General features: G+C 50.8%; 1 protein-coding gene across 1 annotated transcript; it reads left to right on the top strand.

The window, feature by feature from the left end:
• The first annotated feature begins 279 nt into the window (after nucleotides 1–279).
• WDR66 (WD repeat domain 66) lies at nucleotides 280–19,364 on the top strand. The gene is given in 22 exon segments (XM_032705390.1): nucleotides 280–383; nucleotides 1,479–1,856; nucleotides 1,998–2,138; nucleotides 2,423–2,532; nucleotides 3,024–3,132; nucleotides 3,570–3,650; nucleotides 4,055–4,132; nucleotides 4,654–4,698; nucleotides 5,017–5,234; nucleotides 5,770–5,943; nucleotides 7,980–8,227; nucleotides 8,327–8,475; nucleotides 9,204–9,377; nucleotides 9,647–9,831; nucleotides 10,331–10,445; nucleotides 10,644–10,807; nucleotides 13,516–13,606; nucleotides 13,815–13,958; nucleotides 16,544–16,772; nucleotides 17,901–18,002; nucleotides 18,846–18,965; nucleotides 18,968–19,364. Coding segments are annotated over 21 exon segments (3,072 nt in total). The 5' UTR covers nucleotides 280–383; nucleotides 1,479–1,568; the 3' UTR covers nucleotides 19,075–19,364.
• Nucleotides 19,365–19,913: the final 549 nt, after the last annotated feature.

Raw genomic sequence — 19,913 nt, 5'->3', positions numbered from 1 at the left:
AAGTCCACGCCCGGCGCGGGGGGGTGGAGAGGGAGCCTGAGCTCAGCTGGAATAACTGGGGCTGTGCTGGGCTTGCTTGTGCTCAGGAGGAGTGTTACTGGAGCTGAAAAGGGGCTCTGGGACCCGTTTCCCATCTTCACAGGTGCCCTTTCCTCCTGCTGTGCCCAGTTCCAGGTCGCTGTGGTGCAGCCAGACCCTGGGGAAGTGTGTGTGGGGGAGAGTATTCCAGAGCATCTCCACATCCCAGCTCCCTGGAAGGAGAGTGAAGGTGCGGGTGGATGATTCGTGTGAAGTTACACCAGAGGAGCCCACTGAGGGAAGACCAGGAATAAGCAGCGAGCTCAAGGAAATGTCCCAGGACAGACAGACGGCTCAGGAGATGGGTGAGCAGGTGAGGGCAGTCCCATGGCAAGTCCTGCCCGAGACAAGATCTGGGGCAAAATCTGATGGAAACAGACTCCCTGGATCCAGGATAGTGTCTCCCAGGTGTGGTTTACCCCAAGACATCCCAGGGGAGGGGTGTTGGGGGGCTTGGCAGAGGCAGCATCTCTATGTAGTCTCAGTCCAGCGTCAGTATTTGCTGACACTTGAGCTGCCTGGAGCCACCTGAGCGGGAAGGAACCCGGCTCCTCCCTGTGCTGAATGAAATGTTATCTCACCTCCCTCGAACCAGGAACTGTCTTAGACCTTGCAGGAGAGATTGCTGTGGGAAATCCAGTAGTCCAGCAGGGAGAGGCAAAAGCTGGTGTGGATCCCAAGAACAAGATTAAGTGGTCAGTGGTTAAACTGGGGAACCCCTGATGGGGCTGCTGCCAGCTCTGCCCCCAGGGCTGGTTAATACATTTACTGACAGGCTGGTGAGGGGCTGAGGAAGGTGGTGGTGGGATTTTTAGCCTCCCTTTCTGTCTGCTGGCCGGGCAGCAGGGCTGGGATTGCTGCAGAGCCCTTCACAGTCAGCTCAGCCCCAGCTCCAGGACCCGATTCCCCTGGTTTTAACCTCAGTTTGCCATTACTCCCTCTCCAACCCATGACCATGTGGCCTGTTGCAGCAATGAATAACCATTGCTGGGGGATAGTCAGGGGGTGGACATCAGAAAGGACAGAGTTCACAGGACCTACAGGTTAGTTTTGGAGGAAAACCTGGGCATCTTAGCCCTGGTGATAGGAGCTCCCTGAGGAGGTTCTGATGTGAGGTGCAGGATGCTGAGGAGGTTCAAAGAGGCCAAGGTTAGATGCGCAGAAGGAGAAGCAGCAGCTGTTGGGAAACTTTCCATGGAATTTTTTCCCCCTGGTACAAATCCATAGGCAATTTGGATAGGAGCAAAGGAGTGTCTTTGTATTGGAGCCTACCCTGAGAGTGATGTAGGTTGGATCTGAGACATGCTGGGGTTCATTCTCACTACCTGCAGGGCAGTCCCCACCCAGATCAGCCCAGGAGCCAGCACCCACCAAAATCTCTCTCCCTCTCCCTATCCAAGGATCCCCTTGCTGCTACCAAGGAGAAGGAAGGACCACCAGAGGATGCTGGAGCAAATGAACCATTGTGTCCCCCATCAACTCCTTCAGGGATGGGGATCCTAGACACCCTGCCCAGCACCTGGGCTGGGAGCCAGGATGCCCTGGGGGAAGACATTGCTAGGACATCATGCCTGAAGGGTGCTGGGCCCCCTAAACCACCCCCAGCACTCTCTGAGCCCAAGGGGGCCATTTCCAGCCCTCACGCAGGCTGCAGGAAGCAGGACACACAGCAGAGGAGCAGTAAGGACGACCAAAATGATGGCTCTTCCAGCTTGGTGTGGGGAGCCAAGCCAGGGATGCTATTCCAGAAGGACAGGGAGAGCACCCCTCACTCTCTTGTGAGTATCAACAAGCACAGTGCCACTGTGATGGTCCACATGGCACCCAGTGCTCCCACCTTGCTCTCTTCTATCACCCCAGACCTTGTGTGGCTTTTTTGTCCTGTCTGCTAAGAGCCAGGATCTCCCTCTTCCCTGTAGAACCTGTCCTGGGTGTTTGGCTACAACAGCAGCCTGGCTGTGCACGGCCTGATGGACGGGGAGGACCGGGTGCTCCTGTACGTCTCCTCCCACACAGTGGTCATCCACGATGTCCTGGGGAACAGGCAGTACCACTTGCAGGTCTGGCACACAACCCATGTGTCTCCTTCCTCCTCCTCCCCTTTTCCCAGACTCCTTCCCTCCATCTTCTCTCCCAGCGCTCAGGGGTCACCTACAACTTTGCCCGTGCAAAGGGGTGCGTTGATTTGCTCACGCACTTGTCGCAGTTCCAAACACGTGGTGGTGGAAGGCACTTTGTGTGTGTGGGGTTGCAGCAGTGATCTCATGAGCAGAGCAGCTTGATGGATGCTTTAAACAGCCCTGGGTCTGGAGCCTCCAAGGCTATTGCTGCTTCCCTTTCCCAGGGCCATGCAAATGTCATTTCTTGTCTGTGTGTGAGTGAGGACAAGCGCTGGGTTGCGACTGCCGACCGAGGGCCAGACGCTCTGATCATTGTGTGGGACTCCTTCTCTGGGTAAGCTCCCAGGAACCTCCTCTTTAGAACCCCCTATGTCCAGTAAATCACTTAGGACTGACTCCAGCCTCAGCTGAGGGTGAAATGGGAGAACACAGGGATGGACTAAAGTAGCAAAGGAGCTGAAACCAAACTTCACTGTCCTCGTGTCACCCACACCCACAGGACAATGAGATGGGGCTGAACTCCCCCAGACTAAGTATATCACATCTCCAAGCTGTAGTATTTTCTTTAAAAATCCCTGGTGAGTTGTTTCCCAGCACCATTTACTTGGGAGGAAGGGATGGAGGGGACACTGAGGACCAGCCACAGTGCCGGCTGCTCCCACAGCAGCACTGGTGTTTGCAGCCTCCCTCCCTCCCTCTCTCCTTCCCTCTCTTCCTATGTCCCTTCCTCCACGCAGACCAGGGTGGGCAGTGCCACAGATTTTGCCAAGTGATTGCCTTGAACCCCTGTGCTGCCTGAGCCCCCACGAGGTGTTTGCTCCGTAGGGTACCGGTGCGCACCATCTTCGAGAGCCACCCGGAGGACGGGGTCTGTGCTATCGCCATTTCCCGGGATGCAAAGTATCTGGTGACCATTAGTGCTGGCACAGTGCAGGTAAAGAGAATATCTCCTCTTCCATGGCTTTCCAGGATAGAGCCCTGGAAGTTTTTCCCAGTGCAGCACAGGGGAGGGGGGAATTCAGATGGGGAGAGCAGGAGAGAAGGGGAGTGGGTTTGCAGAGTGATGGCTTGATTTTGCTGAGCCATTAGAAGACAGACCTGGATTTCATTAAAGTCAATGCTGCGGAGTTGAGAAAATGCATCTTAATTTGGGATAAAAGCCTCTGACTTCATCACTTTCATTGAAGCAATTTCCACCATTATTTCCTGAAATTAATCTCTCTGCTTCCAGGCCATGCTGGGTTTTACCCTGCTCCAATCCCTTATGCCCCACCATCCCCTGCAGCAGGGGGGGAATGGGGTTCACTTGGCTCTCCCAAGGTCCCAGAAAGCCACATGTGTTGTTTGGGCTTTTCTTCCCTTCTCTCCCAGAGAGTTTGTGTTTGGAGGTGGACTTTGCCCACCGAGAAACCCCTATGCAGCACAGAGCTGAGGCCTGAGTTTGGGTATCAGGTGAGTGACCACAGCTGAGGGGGGCAGAGAGGCTGGACTGGGCAGAACTGGGCAGAACTGGGCAGCCCCATCCCCCTGCTCCCATCCAGTATGGGGCTGCTGCTAGATACTGGCTGGAGATGGGAGCAAGGATCACACCCCATCCCTGGGGTAACCCAATGCGATGGAGCATCCCAGGGGGTTATCCCTGCTCCTCTGATGCCTGACAGACACAGGGGGCTGAGAGGACCCCAAGGGGGGTGTCCCCGCTCCCAGAGTAGGGAGCACAGGGAATCTGCCCTCTGTTTTCAGTTCAGTGCAGTGGAGAAGTGGGTTTTGGATAAAAGCAGATGTTTTGCATGGAAGAGTAAGCAGAAAGCATCACTCAGCTTGGTGCTAATGCAATTCTCACCTTTCAATTTCAGAATTATGTCATTTTTAACCCTCAAGATCCCCATGAGTTTGTCAGCAACAGCAAAACCCAGGTGATATTTTACCTGTGGGTAAGTAGGGACATGGGCAGTTGTGTTTCTGGTGCCAGAAAGGAGATGGCAGGAGGGGAACATGCTGGAGAGGCAGTGCAGGCTGTGGGGTCACGTGTCTGCCCATGACTGGGGTCACACTTTGCTTTGCAGATCTGCCTCTGCCCTCACCCACCTCGCCCTCCCCACTCCCTGCCCTCTCTAGACTCCAGGGTGGTCTTGGCAGAGTGTAGCCCTCTCTCTATTCCCACACTGGGTCAGTCCAAGCTGTGGCAGGGATGCTCTCCTCCTCTCCCACTCCTGCTTTCCTGTGGGCCCTCATGTGCCTCATGCCAGTCAGTAGCTTTTGGAAGAGGAGCAGGTAGAGGGAAAGGGTGTTTTTGTGCTCTCTAGAAGGTCTTGGAGAGCCTTTCTGCCTCAGGAGCCCTGCTTTGGTCACCATGGTGTGGTGCCAGTGCCCAGATGATGGAGAGGGGACATGCTGGCACTGCAGAGCACAGCTCCCAAATCCTTGTCCTGGAAGTTTTCTCTGCTTTCCCCAGGGTGATGCTGGTTTGCAGTATGGAACACCATTCCTGAGCAACAAGGTGAGCACAGGGGGACCACAGCACGTCCCCTTCTTGGCTTTCCTCCTGGCAGCAGCACTGCCCCTTCCTATCTCCCTGACCAAAACCAGTGACCATGTCCCCAGCCTGTCCCCCTCAGTCTCTTGAAGGGACAAGCCAGGGTTGCCTGAGCTGAGGTCAGGATGCCCCAGTGCATCTTCTCCTGGGGCTCTTGTCTCTGATGGTCTTGCCGTGGGACAGGGAGGGAATGTCACGTGAGAACCAAGCAGAAACATCTCTGCTTGGGAGGGCAGAGCCAGTGCTCGGGATGAACACGTGGCCTCGCTGCTCTCCCTGCAGACCTTCAGGAGTGTGGTGGGACGCTTCAGCCAGACAGTTTTCCATTTTAACAACTCCCAAGCTCTGACGGGCACCTCGGCCGGGAAGGTGGTGGTGTGGGATGCGGTCGATCCCCGAACTGACCCCAAGGAGCAGCAGGCCAGGCCTCTCGGAATGACCCCCACCAAAATGGTGTCTGTGCAGAAGGAGAGTCTCACCGTGCTCCAGGTGTTGGAGAGGTAATGGGGAGGCCATTTTCAGTAGCTGTAGGTACAGTCCTTGTGTATCTCAGCCACAGCAACGGCAGAGAACTACAGCCAAGTGTTGGAGTCCTAAGTCTCTTGGCAGCGTGAGAGGACCAGGAAAACTCTGGAGGAAAGTGCTGCTGGTTTGTGTGTAATTTTCCAGGGATGGATTTGGCTGGGGGGAAAAATAAGGTTGAACATCACGGTGATGTGATGCCAGCTCTGCTGGGGTGGCTCAGATACTGGCTCAGCCTCCTGGCCGTCACCGGCAGAGGGAGCAGACAGCCACCAAACGCCGCGACAGCCCTGGGGACAGGGCAGGGACAGGGCAGGGACACCACAGGGTCGCAGCAGAGCCGCTGGTTTCTGCACAGCCCTGGGCTTACTCCCGCTCCTCTTTGCAGGGCTCTGCTCGTGTCCTTGTGCCGAGAAATGGGGAAGAGATTTCCTTCTGCCTAAGGGTGCTATGCAAGAAATATTTGGGAGTTGTCAATCAGTGTGTTGGTTAATAACTTTCCCTTCCTTGCAGCTGTATAGTAACAGGTGATGTGAAAGGGCACATTAAATTCTACGATGGGGAGCTGCTGCTGCTCAGCCTCTACAGCCACAGCAAAGTGGGTCCCATTCGGTCCCTCTCCTTCTCCACAACCCTTCGTGATCCTCCTGATGCCTTCCCAGCCAGAAGCCGGCCCTTCCTCGCCAGGTCAGTGCCTCTTTACAAACCCAGGTCCTCTCCTGTGTTTGCCCTGCAGCTGAAAGCCGGGGAGGTGTCAGTGGAACCTGGGGAGGTGGTTTGTAACAGCTTGGGAGGTGGTCAGTGAAAGCTGCCCTGTGGGCTTCTGCCCGGTCTGGAGCAGGTTTCAACCCTGTGCCCAGGCTTTTGGGCAGGACATGGACAGGGAGGCAGGACGGAAAGGAATGTGCCCCTTTATTCCTCTTTTCCATTTAGGATGTTTGTCCCACCTGCCCACCAGAGAGAAGCAGGGGACTGTCCTGGGCATCCCTCTCTGCCTGCAGACCACAGGCATCTCCCAGCAGCTGTAAACCCCAGGGAGGCTCCAGCACATCCTAAATTCTGAACTTGATGTGATGCCTTGGCACAGACACGGCATCAGTGCAGGCAGGGTGATGACCAGCTTCTCTGTCACATCCCCGGGACACCAGGCAGTGCTAATGCCGAGCCTCCAGCTCTCTCTGGGCCCCTTAATCCCCCCCTTAAGCCCCTCCCATGGATGGCTATATCCAGTTGGATTTTATCATGGCTTGCCAAGCTGATCGGGGCAGTGGCACCAGCGCTGGGTTGCACCACCTCAACACAGGAGCTTGGGACAGCCCCAGCCTGGTCATCAGCCCCTCTCTGTCCCTCCATGTGATGTAGCTGTGCCTGAGGATTTATAGGGAGTCTGCAGGCCAGATGAAGCTGTTGTGTGGCTCCATCCAGCCTGCAAACCGTATGTCTGTCACTCCCGTTCAGGCTCTCCTGGCAACGTCTTTTCTCAGCCGCACGTGTTTTCCAAAGAGCCATGTGGGACAGATTCCTCTCCAGCCTGGAGCAGTGCCCTGGGGAACGGTTTGGTTTCCCTGTCTCTGGTCTCTGTTGTCTCATCCCTCCTCCTGGGTCGCTGCTGCAGCTCCTGCCACTTGCAGCTGCTCTGGGCAGCACAAAAGGCAGAAAATCAAAGGGGAAACCTTGAGCCTGTTTGTCTCAGCAGGCTGGCGGGATAGGAATGGCTGGAGAGCCCAGCTAAGGCACAAAAGAGGCACAGAGTCCGTCAGTGCCTGGGCCAGATGTGCAGAAGTGATGACTGTCACAGGCCAGCTGGCAAAGAGGCTACTTTTCCCCACTTGTGCAGCCACACCTCTGTCTGTGCAACTCCAGGATTCAGCCTGGAGAAGACTCCAAGAAGACCTTATAGCACCTTCCAGTACCTCAAGGGCTCCAAGAGAGCTGGAGAGGGAGTTTGGACAAGGGTGTGGAGTGATAGGACAAGGGGGAAATGGCTTAATAGTGACAGAGGGCAGAGTTAGGTTGGATATAGGCTTGAAGCAATGTGGTCTGGTGGAAGGTGTCCCTGCCCGTGCCAGGGGGGCTGGAACGAGATGAGCTTTAAGGTGCCTTCATACCCAAACCAGTCTGGGATTTCTGTGTGGTCCTCTCTTATCCCTCTGAGGGTCCAGACCCTCAGACCTCAGCCAGACTAAGACTATACATATTTGTGCATAATTATTCAGATTTCTGCTTCACACATGCCCAGTGCCACAGCGAGACCCTCTCTGCTGTGTTGGGTGAGCAGACAGGAACCATCTTGTCTGTGCTGTGGGACTGAAACTGTCCTCTGACCTTGTCCATGGCAGGGTGGTCAATGTGGAGCCACTGACAATGGGGTCATGGAGACACGTGAAAAGACTATTCAGAGTATCTTGAATTGCTCATTTGTCTGTCTCACACACCAGCAACTTGCAAACAGCAAAAGCTCCCCAGATGTCATTCATCTTCTGCCTTGCCCAGCCAAGTAGAAAATGGACCTGGCTCCAGTATCTTCCTGTGATGATTTCCCAGGTCGTGAATAAAAAGTGCCACCTGCCCTCCGGATCAAGGAGTGTTTGCATGGTGCATATCACAAAATATAAGAGATCGTCCAACTAAGTTGCAAAAAGAGACTGATGTGTAATATAGCTGGGAGGGACATGAGCCAACGAGTCTGATTCATCAAATTCTGTTTCTCTCACGCTAAACAGGAACTTTATCCTTTCAACCTCTGATGCAACCGTGTTCCATGTTGCAACAGACAGCGCAGAGTTTGAAAAAGTCCTGGAAGAGGCGAAGAAAGCTGTGAGTGCCATCGCCTGTCACCCGCAGGAGACACTGGTGGCCGTGGGGAGTCCCTGTGGGCTGCTGAAGCTGTGGGACTACCAGCACACCAAGTACCTGGCTAGCAGGATATTCCCCGAGGCTGGCATCCAGTGCTTATCCTATGACCCTGAAGGTATCCTGGCCTCGTGACCTCCCTGTGTGACCTCCTCCCAGTCACTGGGCTTCCCAGGAGGAGCGGTGGAGCCGTGAGAGTTTCTGGCGTGTTTTCCAGGTTATTTTCTGGCCGCTGGCTTTACTGATGGAAGCGTTCACATCCTCGATGCGATTTCCCTTCAGTCCAGCTGCAAGGAACTCCGGTTCTCGCAGGGTCCCGTGACTCACATCAGCTTCTCTCACAATTCCGAGTACCTCGCAACCGCTGTAAGCTTGTTTTTTCCGCTCGGTGATTTACATGCGCTGCTCGTCCTGCAGCTTTGGGAGGGACTGGGAATTGCCGGCCGTCCTGCAAGGCACGGAGGGCTGTTCCTCCCCCGGGGCTTCGTGACTCTGAAATGCTTTTCCTGGCTCAAAGAGTCACTCTGTAAAAACGTCACCAGTCCCAGCTGCTCCGCAGAGCCGCTGCTGGCAGCATCCCATCTCTAACTTTAGTGACAAGTCTTAGCTCTGTGTCCATCTGTAGGAAGGGCTGGAGCAGGGATTTCCTCCTGGCTGGTGCTCTGTGAGAGGGGCTGCTCCCTCCATCCCATGTCTCAGTGTCAAGGCAGCGTTGAGGCAATTTGGCACAGAGATTGTAGCAACTGGTGACGATCTGTTCAAAGAAAAGATTCCCCTTTCCTGCACATATGCCAGGACACAGCAGTGGGAAGCATCTTCCTTGTGATTTCTGGGGAGTCACAGAACTCAATTTACTGCCCCTCTGAGTGAGCACAGCAGGGGATGGCTTGGATGCTCCAGCCAGGCTGAGGACTGCTGTGGTGCTGCCCTTGGGAGCAGCTGCCCAAATCTGTCCGGCCCAGTGTTTTATCCTGGCTGTGACTCTAAACTTCCTCAGGGGACTCCAAAACTGAAAGGGCCAAGCTAAGCCCAGAGAGGAAGCAGGGGATGAGCGTGGGGATTGTGACTTGTTGACCTTTGTGCTGTCATTGCAGGATGAGAAATACTCAGTGATCGTTTACAAGAAAGTCCTGCAAAACGGGCGCAGATGCTGGGAACACCTGGCAGGGCTGGACTCCCACTACAAACCCATCCGGAGCATCCTCTTTGGGGTCCAGTCAGGCAGCAACAAGCCCAGGCTCCTGAGCCTCGGGGAGGACCGGCAGCTGGTGGGTGGATGTGAAAGTCTAATGGGCAGTAAAGATTTGTGGTTGAAGTGGCAGGGCTGGAAAGGACATCAAGGGAGACTCCGTGTGTGGTTCTGTGGCTCCCAACCCTCTCCTCACCAGCTCAATTGATGGAGGTTGTTTCTCAGCCTGATCTCGGGGCTGAGGCTCTGCTACTGCAGGCTTCTCCAGGAGATGCTAAATCCTGTTAATCCACAAGGTCCAGGGTGCTGGCAGACCACAGGGGAGTTGTTTCCTTGTCTTCCCTCCAGGTTGAATATGACCTGAGCAGCAGCATCAAGGACCACCTGGTGGTCACACACAGGGACCGGGTGGAGCAGAGTGCGGTGCCCCTGTGCTTGGCTTGGTACCCACAGCTCAGCACCGAGTCCTTTATCCTCACTGCCAACAACTGCTACAAAATGAAGCTCCTCAACACAACGACCAAAATGTGCAGGTAGAGGATTGATTCAGGCCTACAGCTGCCCAGGACCCCCATCCTGACCCTGTGTTCTCCTTGGTCTAATGACCACCCCACCCATGAGAATGTGTTTGTACATCTGTGATGCAGATCTTGGGATGACTCTAGGGACCCCTAGGTCAGTTATGTCCACTCTGCTGTTCACTACCATGTCATCTAGTAAGGCTATGGCTTCAGGTGGGTCTTGGTCTGCTCAGCATATTGGATTTGAGACGCAGCTGTTCAACATCAGATAAAGAGACAGGAGTCTGGATAAGCAAAGCACAATAATCCTTGAGCACTAAATTAATTTCTGGGCCCCAGTGTGGTCCCTTCTAGCCAGGGACCCTGTCCTGTCCTGTTCTCTCAGCCAGTAGTACAAAGCCTTTGCACTCCCACACCTCCCATATCTACCCATCCTTCCACACAGCAGCTGTTTAGAGAGGCAAAATGTTTTGTGAGCTCTAGAATGGATAAATATGTTGTTTGCCTTTAGAAAGACCCTTTTGGGACCAACCTATGGCTCCCCATTGGAGAAGATACAAATCCTCCCAATGACAAGCACTGCGGACCCCAAGCAGTACTACCTGGTGTACATTACTAAGGACAAGGTATGGAGCCCCACCTGCCCCAGCTGTACAAGAGCCACTGTTTGCAGAGCTGGTAGTCCTTGAGGAATTTCACTGGAGGTAAAACCATGTATAGGCTGGTCCTGACTGAGAGCTGAGCGAGCTCCTGGGAGGAGGAGGCAGCGCTGCCCCAGCGTGCAGTGCCCCCAGCCCTCCCAGACTCTCTCTCTCTCTTTACAGGTGGGCTTGCAGATTTTGCCTGTTGATGGCAACCCCCACAAGTCCTCAGCCTTCATTTGCCACCCAGATGGTGCCTCTGACCTTGCCAGCTCCTATGACGGGCGTTACATCTTTACAGCGGGGGGGAGCGACTGCACTGTTATGAAATGGAAGGTCAACCTAAGGTGAGTATGGCAGGAAGGAGAAAGGAGTCCTGTTACCACTTTCCACACTTGAAGAAAATGCTCTACAGCATTTACACTGAAAATGGGGCTTTTGTCCCGTTTTTGTGCCAGGTGTCTGTGTCCAGAGGAGTTAAAGCAGGCAGAGTGGTTGGTCATGGAGAGTTTTTTTGCAGGGCTCTCTTGAACATGGGTCCTCTGGAGGCAGGTGATAAAGTCCTGCAGCTTCTCTCTCCTTCCACAGCACATGCCCACGACCAGGCCAACAAACTGCATCTGGCAAGGGGGATCATGAGGTGGAAGACAGGTCCCAGCACTCATGGAAGCAGGAGGCCCACAACTCGCTGAGGGGAGCAGGAGGGAAGGTTGGCAGCATCTCTGCTCAATCCTGTGGGCTGCCAGCTCCCAGATACCTGGCCTGACACTGGGGTCATTAATAGCTTAGTAAGAGTTCAGCATGGTGGGCACGTGTGACACTGGGGATGGGGGCATGGCAGTGGGGTCAGCCTGCATTGTGATGACCTGTTGGGCCCCAAGCAGCTGTGTGGGGTGTCAGCTAAAACAGGAGGGACACATTTTTGGAGGGTTTTGTTCCCCTCCATGTGATGCATCTGCATAGTCATAGTGGGGATTAAGCCAGCAAACCTCGCAGGGGACAGACATAACACATATAAAATATTCCAGTCTGGGAAATGGTACCTAAATGGTAAGAAGTTGGGCAGAGGATTCTGTGGTCCTTGTGAGGGCCTGGCCAGTGTGATGGGAGATTGTCAGGGTTAGGCCAGGACCAGAGCAACAGTACTGGCTGCAGGAGGAGTGCGCAGGGTGACTGCTCATACAAAAGTGTCTGCTCTCCAAATGGGATAGGCATTTGCTGGGAAATCCCCCCTGCATTTGAAGACTGGATTTAGACAAGCCACCTTAATCCTGTAAAGCTTTGCTTACATGAATAAATGAGCTGCAGTAAATGGGGTGGCTGGAAGAGTGAAGGCAGCTCTAAAAAACAAGGATCTCCAGGCTCTGGCCCGGAACATCCCCAATGAACCCTGCCAGGCTTCTCCCCCCATTCTCTGCAAGTTTTCCTCTGCCAGCTCCCTCAGCAGCCATGCCAGACGTGTGCTCCCACATGGCAGCAAAGGTAGGATATATATTTTGGTTTCTTTGCCTGTCAAGGATGAAAGCTGCTCGTTGTAGCACCTGTGCAGGGCAGAGGGCTCCCCTTTGCAGGCATGGCTGCAGGTGCCCAGGAGATACACGTGACATAGAAAGGAGCTGTGAATGACAGGAAAACTCCAGGCCAGCATGGAATGACTTCACACTTCAGAGACTGGAAAGGGAGCCTAGTCCATGGCAGAGCTGGGATAGTGTGGCATGATCTCTGTCACTCTGTGCTGGTTTGTTTCTTTTAAATCCTGCACATCACCCTGCTAACACAGAGCACGTCTCCTGGTTTCTAGCAAATCAACCCCATGGGAGCTGGCTTTTAGCTTTCTCTCCTGTGTTTGCCTTTTGGTGTACACCTGTGAAACCCTCACCTTCCAAGGACAAAGGCTTTGTGCTTAGGACATGTGCTGGTCCTGCATAAAACACTTCTTACAGTTACCACTCGCTCTGAGGAAAGCCCAAAGGGTGCTGAGCCAGCTCACCTTCATGTGCCAGAACAAAGGAAACCTGCTTGGGAAAGCAATGGGTTTATTTATTTTCTTTTCCACTTTGTGTGGCTTAAGCAGTCGGGGGTCAGGATAAGCGACATTTTAAGGAAGGCAATAGAATATAAATGATCCTTCTTTATAATGGTTGGCCAGGGTCCAGGCAACATTGAATTTCTATGTAATTTGTTTTTTGAGCGAAGTTCTTGATGAGCTAATTATCATTTTATTGCTGCTTCTGGCATCTTGTGCATCTCCACTGTGTTTAATACCCAGATAACTTAATTATGAAAAAAGCATGAAGCTTGCAAAAAAACCCCAGTGGAAGCAGCACTGCCGAGGTGTGTGAGAGCTGCAGCCCTGCTGCCAGGCGTGGGGTATTATGTGGCGATGCTACACCATGATTGCACTTCCAGGCTTGGTTTCTCTTTACATCTGCACAAGCCAAATGGATTCTTTTGGCTCCAGCTGCCTATGAAATTGAAACAAAGAGGTGGCTACTGAGGCGCTTTCAGTCTAATGCCGACTGCACCTGCGACACCGTCACCCGCCACAGCTCAGGAAGTGGAGTAATGGATTGCACCGAGTTACTGGGGAAAAATGTGTTAGATCAAGGAACAGGGAGCTTGGGTTTGTGTGGTTTATTGCAAACACCAAGCCCCGGCCGTCTCTGCATGTTCAAAATGCTGATCTAGCTAATTCATCTCCCTCAATGTCTCTATAAGGAAGCAGAAAAGCTAAATGCCAGACACCAAGTTCAAGTCCATGGAAAAGCTCCTGGCTCCCAGCCCCGTACTCATTCCACTAAACAAGAGGACCATTCAGTAATAATTAATTCCCACACTGTGCTATTGTATGTAAAACCTGTGTATGAAATATGCTGTAGAAGTGCAGCTGATGATAAAATAGCACATGGTTCAAGGCAGTGCTTTTCTTTCCTGAATTCTGAGGCCCTGGGATTTTATTTATTGACAGTGTATGTGAACAACGACTAGAAAGGGAACCGTGAAACCTCTCCTCACATGAACCCTTCCTGTACCTTCTTTTCTCTACTTCTGCCAGTGCCTTGGATGCTGCTGCTTTCCTGGGTGGGGAGGACATGATCCCATTCTACAACCTCCTGGATGGTGGCAGAGAAGGCGAATTCTTCAGGGTAATTATACTCGCTGTGAACACCATCTGGCCACATCTGGTTGGAGTTTAAGATTCATTTACACAGGCCAGCCATTCCCTTATTTTTTGTCCAGATCACCTTCAACAACAATCCCGTTGATATGCCTGTTAGTAAATCCTAGAAGGAGCCTTATCTTCCACACCTGTTGTTAACTGATCTTCACAGTATTCTTTTGAATCCCTGGCAGGAACTGGAAGACTATTTTTACTATGCACAGATATGCAGCCAAGGTACAAATACACTGGAGAACAGACAGGTGTCAACGCACATTCCCTTGGAGGAAATTCCTTCTGTAATGAGAGCAATAGGATTTTATCCATCAGAGGAAGAGGTTGGTCAGTTGTTTTTATTGTTGTTATTAAAAGAAAAAAGAGCAAGACTGATTGCATTTACCAAGTGTCCCAAGGGCCATATTCTGACCATTGCCATGTTGGATTGCTCCAGGGTGTATTTGTTGGCATTCAACGTATTTAACTGGTCTGCATCAATACAGTAGTGGTCAGAATCCGGCAGCAAATTCCTCAAAAAGTAATGATTCTTTGCTAGCAAGTTGGGAAACCACCGGGGCTGAGCAAACCTGGAGCCTGATGGTTCAGAAGTGTTCAATAGGACAACCTCAGGGTCTTCTGGAGGTTGGGGGCTCTGCCACCACTGCAGAGGTGGGTTTCTTCAGAAGGTGAAAGTAGGGGAATGAATCTTCCTTTGGGTCCCAAGGACAGAAGCCTCCAACCTTCCAATGTCCATGGGTAAAGTGCTTTGGTCCCTCTGTGACTTGTACTAGTGGCTGAGCAGCATATGGTTGGTAGGATGTGGTTGAGTCCCTCTAGGTTGGATGGAGACTCAACCAAAGTGTCCTATATGTGCTACCAGTGTGGGTGAGAATGTCCAGCTCAATGCAGTCACTCATTTGGACGTTGACAGAGCCTCTCTTTCTTGTTCTGCTTGGGACTGATGAAAGAATGATTTTAGATGGAGACAGTGGCATTTACTCCCATGGAATGTAAAGTTCTTTCACTAACTGATAAACCCTGCAGAAGCTCTCTCTGAGGTTACCTTTAAGGTTGCAACAGCAGAGCTTCCTATCAAACATTTCTCAAGAGCTTTTTAGCTTCAAATTTAACAGCAGGCAGACAGACACAACTGATTTAATAAGGGTGCTGTTCCTTCCCCTTTTGTGGCTGTTTCTTCAAGGCAGTTTGTACTGTATACAAACCTCATTTGTAATGTGTAACCTGACAAAAGGGTAATTAAAGCACGTACAAAAAAAATTACTGAATCTGAGGTAAGGAGATTTAAATTATGGCCTCTTTGCACCAGCCACAGCCCTGTCACTGCAGAGGGGTTCTCCCCAGGGAAGTGGTGCATCACTGAACTCCCTTCATCTGCCCGCAGGGGAGGTTGTTCATCTCTGCCATGGCACACGAACCCACGGGCTGCTGAGACGGTGCTGTGAGTCAGTGCCACCCCATCTGCCCAGGGATGCTCTGCCAGGAGAGCCAGCAGATGGGAGGCAGGACCTTTGTCACAGCACCATCTAACAGACGTGCTTTGGAGCCCCCACAACCAGCAAATGTTTGTCTGAACCAGGGCTCCTTTGCCCTGGTGTCAAGCTGTGGCATTATCCCCTCATACTGTGTTAGAGCTTTTCCTTGGGTTATTACATTTTTGCCTCTTGGGGACAAGGAGAATATATTCCCCTGGGACATGTCTCTGAAAGAATAATTGATAACCCCTCCCTGCCTCCCACCCCAAATTAAAATATAAACAGCGTTTCAGGCATGGAAACAGAGGTGCTAAGATGTTGTGAAACCAGGCAACCTACAATCTGCTCCCCGAGGCAGGCAGGACAGTAATAAAATCCAGAAAGTTTGTCTCTCTAGAGTGTTTTAATATAGGAAAAGCAGGAGGGAGAAAAGGCAGCTTGGACTGACTAGCAAAGCTTTTGGGAATTGGTGTTTTTCTTTTGTAGTTCAGTGGGATTGATATAAAACCTAATCCCAGCTCAGCCAGAGCTGAGTGAAAATGACTGTTCTTGCTTGGTGTGACGTTCGCTACAAGAAAAATATAAGGCTGAGATTTCCCTCTTCCCCAGGCTTCATTCAGTGGAAAAACTTGTGACACAAGGACAAAGGCCCAAGGCTGAATGCAAAGTCCTCCCCAGGGAGATCTTGCATCAGCCTCCCTTCCCGGGGAGCAGCAGGCTTGGTACGTGTTGGCACGGGGAATTCTCCCGGCGTTTCTCTGCTGCCCCTGTACCTCCGAGGGGGCTGCGAGTACAATGAGGGCATGGAGCAGATGCTGCCTTTTGGACACACATCTGCACAGCTGCCAACAGGGCTGACTCACAGCACCAGACTTCAGTAAAACCACCCAGCGTGGCCAGTGCTTACTGTTTGTCCGAGAGGAGAGGGCAGGCTGTCAGCCGCACTGAGCATGTTTGGATTTGGCTTGTGCGGTGGCAGAACCTCACCAGACACGTGTCAGAGGGGGGGAAGATTGTTCGTGCCAGCCAGGGTGTGCAGCCTGGTTATGTGGGGACTCTCATGCACGTGCTCCTGCAGCAGGGATGGTGTGTTTACCAGTTTGTGGTTTGCCTGCCCGCTGTCCCCAGAGTGGAGACGCAGCTGTGGCGAAGGTACCGGTAACAGCTGCAGAGTCACCGAGTGCCCGTCATGAGAGAGGAAATCCAAAATGACAACGTGTGTGCAACCCCCATCTTTACCTTATGTCATCATGTCAGCAAGTGTGTAACTGTTGGCTGTGCTCATCCTCAGCTGCCGAGTGCAGCTTCCCACTGGGATACCCACTGTGGTACCAGTATGTGCACGGTTATGGTACGTCGGCATTCACCAGATCAGAAACTGGCCCGATGCTCTGCAAAAAATGTGTAACAATCTGTCTTGTCTTGATCTTTAGATTGAAGAAATGATAAATGAGGTAAAATTCAGCAAGTACATGGATGGTGGAGAACAAGTGACAGAAATCAATTTGGAGGATTTTATCAAACTTTATATAAATCATCGACCTGCGCTTGGCTTGTCGATGAAAAGCCTACAACGAGCGTTTCAGGTTCTTGGTTATGATAACGAGAAGGGAGACAAAGTTATTGACAGAGGAGACTTACTGTCTCTGCTTCAGTGCAGAGGTGAGTTATTTCTCTTCTAATATTAGTTTTATGCTTGCTAGTTCTGCCTGCAATTTCAGAACTTATTCACTGCAGCAAAAAATTAATCTGGAACTATAGTTTTGTAACCAGGGCAGGCGTGGGGAGCCGCTTGTTTTAAGATTTTAAATTGAATAATCACATCTATTGTCTCAGCTGCTCTTCTTTTACTGCTCTGGAAATCTCTGCTGGCCTGAAGTATCTCAGCTGTCAAATGATGAGTATGGATCTTGGTAAAATGTATCCTTCTTCCAGTATGCCCTTATCTGAATTACTGTTCTCTGTTACAGTCAAGCAGGCTTTGGCAAGGTAGTATAAAACTGATAAAAAGGGCACAAGAAAAGAGGGTTGAAATTAGTCAGTCCTGAAGTGAATCTGTGTGAAAGACTGAAAAGATGTGATGGTTTAGTTGAGCTGAATCAGGAAGAACATTGTAAATGCATGTATAAATATAACTGTGGCCAGTGCCATAGAGTGGTAAATAACAAACTTTTATTGTCTTACTCCTGGCGTAAAAGTACAGCTGAGCATTAAAACAGGTAAAGGGAAATGCTGGTTGACTCAGTACATCACCTGGTAAGACTCCTTGACACAAAGATCCTTGGAAACCAAGGATTCAACCAGTGTGAGAAAGGTTAGTTATTTATATGGATGGTGTGAACATCCATAAATAGATACATGAGATAGAACAGTTTCATAACAGATCTATAACCTCATGCTTCAGGGCATGAGCCAACCACTAACTGGGAACAAGTGCCATGTCCACATTATTCCAAGATACTAAATCAAGACTTCTCCACCTTTCTCTTCCTCCTCTATGCGAAAATGGCTACACAGACTGTGGTCTCTGCCAGGAATTCTCCAGTGGGAATAGAAGCTCAAGCAATATAGCCTAAAGTGCAATATAGCTCAAGTGCAATATAGCCTAAAAAGCTGTCTGCATTAGAATTTCTCCCTTTGATTAACATTTTTCCCCAAAATGCAGGAGAGGCCGAATCTCCTTTCGAACTGTCCTGTTCTGTTTGTGCACTGTTCCCGTTCAAATTCCTTTCTAGTTTTTGTGCTCTCGACCCCATAACCCATGGGCTGGCCTTGCTGTGTTGTGTGCAGGAGAGCAGATGACCGAGGACGAGCTGGCCCAGTGTCTGACCACCCTGCTGGGCAGGCGACCTGGGAGACGAGGATCTGAACCAGACGTCTACGATCCCTCAGGTACAGGATTAGCATTCCACACAGCACAGAAGCAGGATTGCTTCAATTCCCAAATGGAACAATTTAAATTTCAAACCCATTTACCCTGTTAGGCCAAGAGAGCTGTCAAAACTGCTCAGACAGGATTGCAAAAATAGTCACAGAGCTACAGATTGTCCTTCATCCACGCAGCAATCACACGGGTGTATCTAAAAATAAATGGACAATGAACTATAACTGGGGCCTGACAAGATTACATTGCTGTTTATCTGCTGGCTGGAACTGAAATTAGAAACACACAGGGAAATCCCAGAGCTGGTTTCACCCAGGCAGCAGTGCCCATTGTAACAGAGCTGTTGGTAACGACTGCATTTGTCTGCAATTTATGTCCCAGTCCACACCAGTCTGGAACAGCAAATTACAGCATCGATTTCAGCCAAGTGGCTGTATTTAATTGCCCATTGTAGTTGGAACCGCATTTTTGTATGATTTGTGTCCCAGTCTCCACCAGTTTGGAATAGCATCTGTTTAGGGTCATTGGAATGGGCAGCACACAGCAAAGGTGCAGCTCCCAAAGGGAACTGCCTGGTTCTGCAAATCAACTTCGAAATCCCTGGATTCCTTAAGGTCCTAAAATCACATTAAATTGCTGGAGTGTAAAAGTTGTCCCATGACCCCTCTCAGGCAGGGACCTGCTGCAAGGTGAGACTTGCAGATTTGACAGGTTCCTGATATAAATACACAAAATGTTAAGCAAATAAACCATCACTTTTTCATGGTTACTTCACTTACAAATTTTACTGACCTGGAAAGCCATTTTTATATCACTACTGTGTGTCTTGTGGTGTTGTTACTGCTCTCCAGGTGCAGCAGCTTTGATTGAAGAAGAAATTCCAGAAGAAATCACAGCAGAGATATTTGCTGCTGACATTCTTGGCTTACCTATTGCTGCACAAGAAAAAAAGAACGGAAGGAAAGAGGCGAACCTCTGATCTACAAAGACTCGGAATCACAGCTGCCACAAGGGTTTATCTTCGTTCCTTCTTTCTGGACTCCTCAAATATCTGCAAAATTTGTGTTTTATGTTTATTAGAAAGTAAAGATCACATAGTTGCATTTCAGTCAAACTCTAGAATAAACCCTCAGCTTAGCACATGCCACAAACCTGTAATTTCCCACCTATGTAGGGAAACACTGGGGTGGCTGTAGAATGAATCAGGTGGCCACCCCAGCCTTGGCTGGAGCCTTCCTAGAATTTATTTCAGGTGGGTTTATGCCAGATGCAGTCTATTTTCATTATGTTAAGACAGTATTCATTTGTGAAACCTGACAGCAGAAGAGCGATGTAAAAGTACTGTATTGATTAAATACATTGATAAATGCTTGGATGGGTTAGAATGGATTTGTAATTATAAATCCAACAGACCTCGGTAAAGAAAGGAACGCTGTGATGTACATTAAAATCAGGTTTCCCTTTTGGCCTTTAAAACTGACTTTTTCTTTCTGAAAGTAGTAATTCCAATTAGTAGTGTAATACCAATGGGACGGCATCGCACTGTGTGTGTATAAACAGCATAATGAGGCTGATACAAGTTGCTGTAGAAAGATCAGTGAAGTGCTGTTGAACACGGCTTCCTTCTTTACATCATCCTCGGCATCAATTTGAATAATAATGTAGGCCCTTAAGAAGCGTTCCTTTCAGAGGCAATGTTTTTTAAACAGAGATCGCTGTTGTGTACTGAGAACATCTGTGATTGTACAATTAGCAAGAGCAGCAAGGTGTGCACTAGGGGGAAGTTAATGAGGGAGTCCAGCAGTAACAGGACCAGAGAACGCAGGTCTGTGACAAATGTCCTGCAGAGCATCACCTCACATGTAACTCTGCCCCTTTACCCTTTATGTTCATGTACTCCATGGATCTGTGTTGGAGCT

Source organism: Chiroxiphia lanceolata, chromosome 18 (genome assembly GCF_009829145.1).
Source record: "Chiroxiphia lanceolata isolate bChiLan1 chromosome 18, bChiLan1.pri, whole genome shotgun sequence".
In the NCBI taxonomy this organism is placed as follows: Eukaryota; Metazoa; Chordata; class Aves; order Passeriformes; family Pipridae; genus Chiroxiphia; species Chiroxiphia lanceolata.
This window is presented reverse-complemented; position numbering and strand designations above follow the sequence as displayed.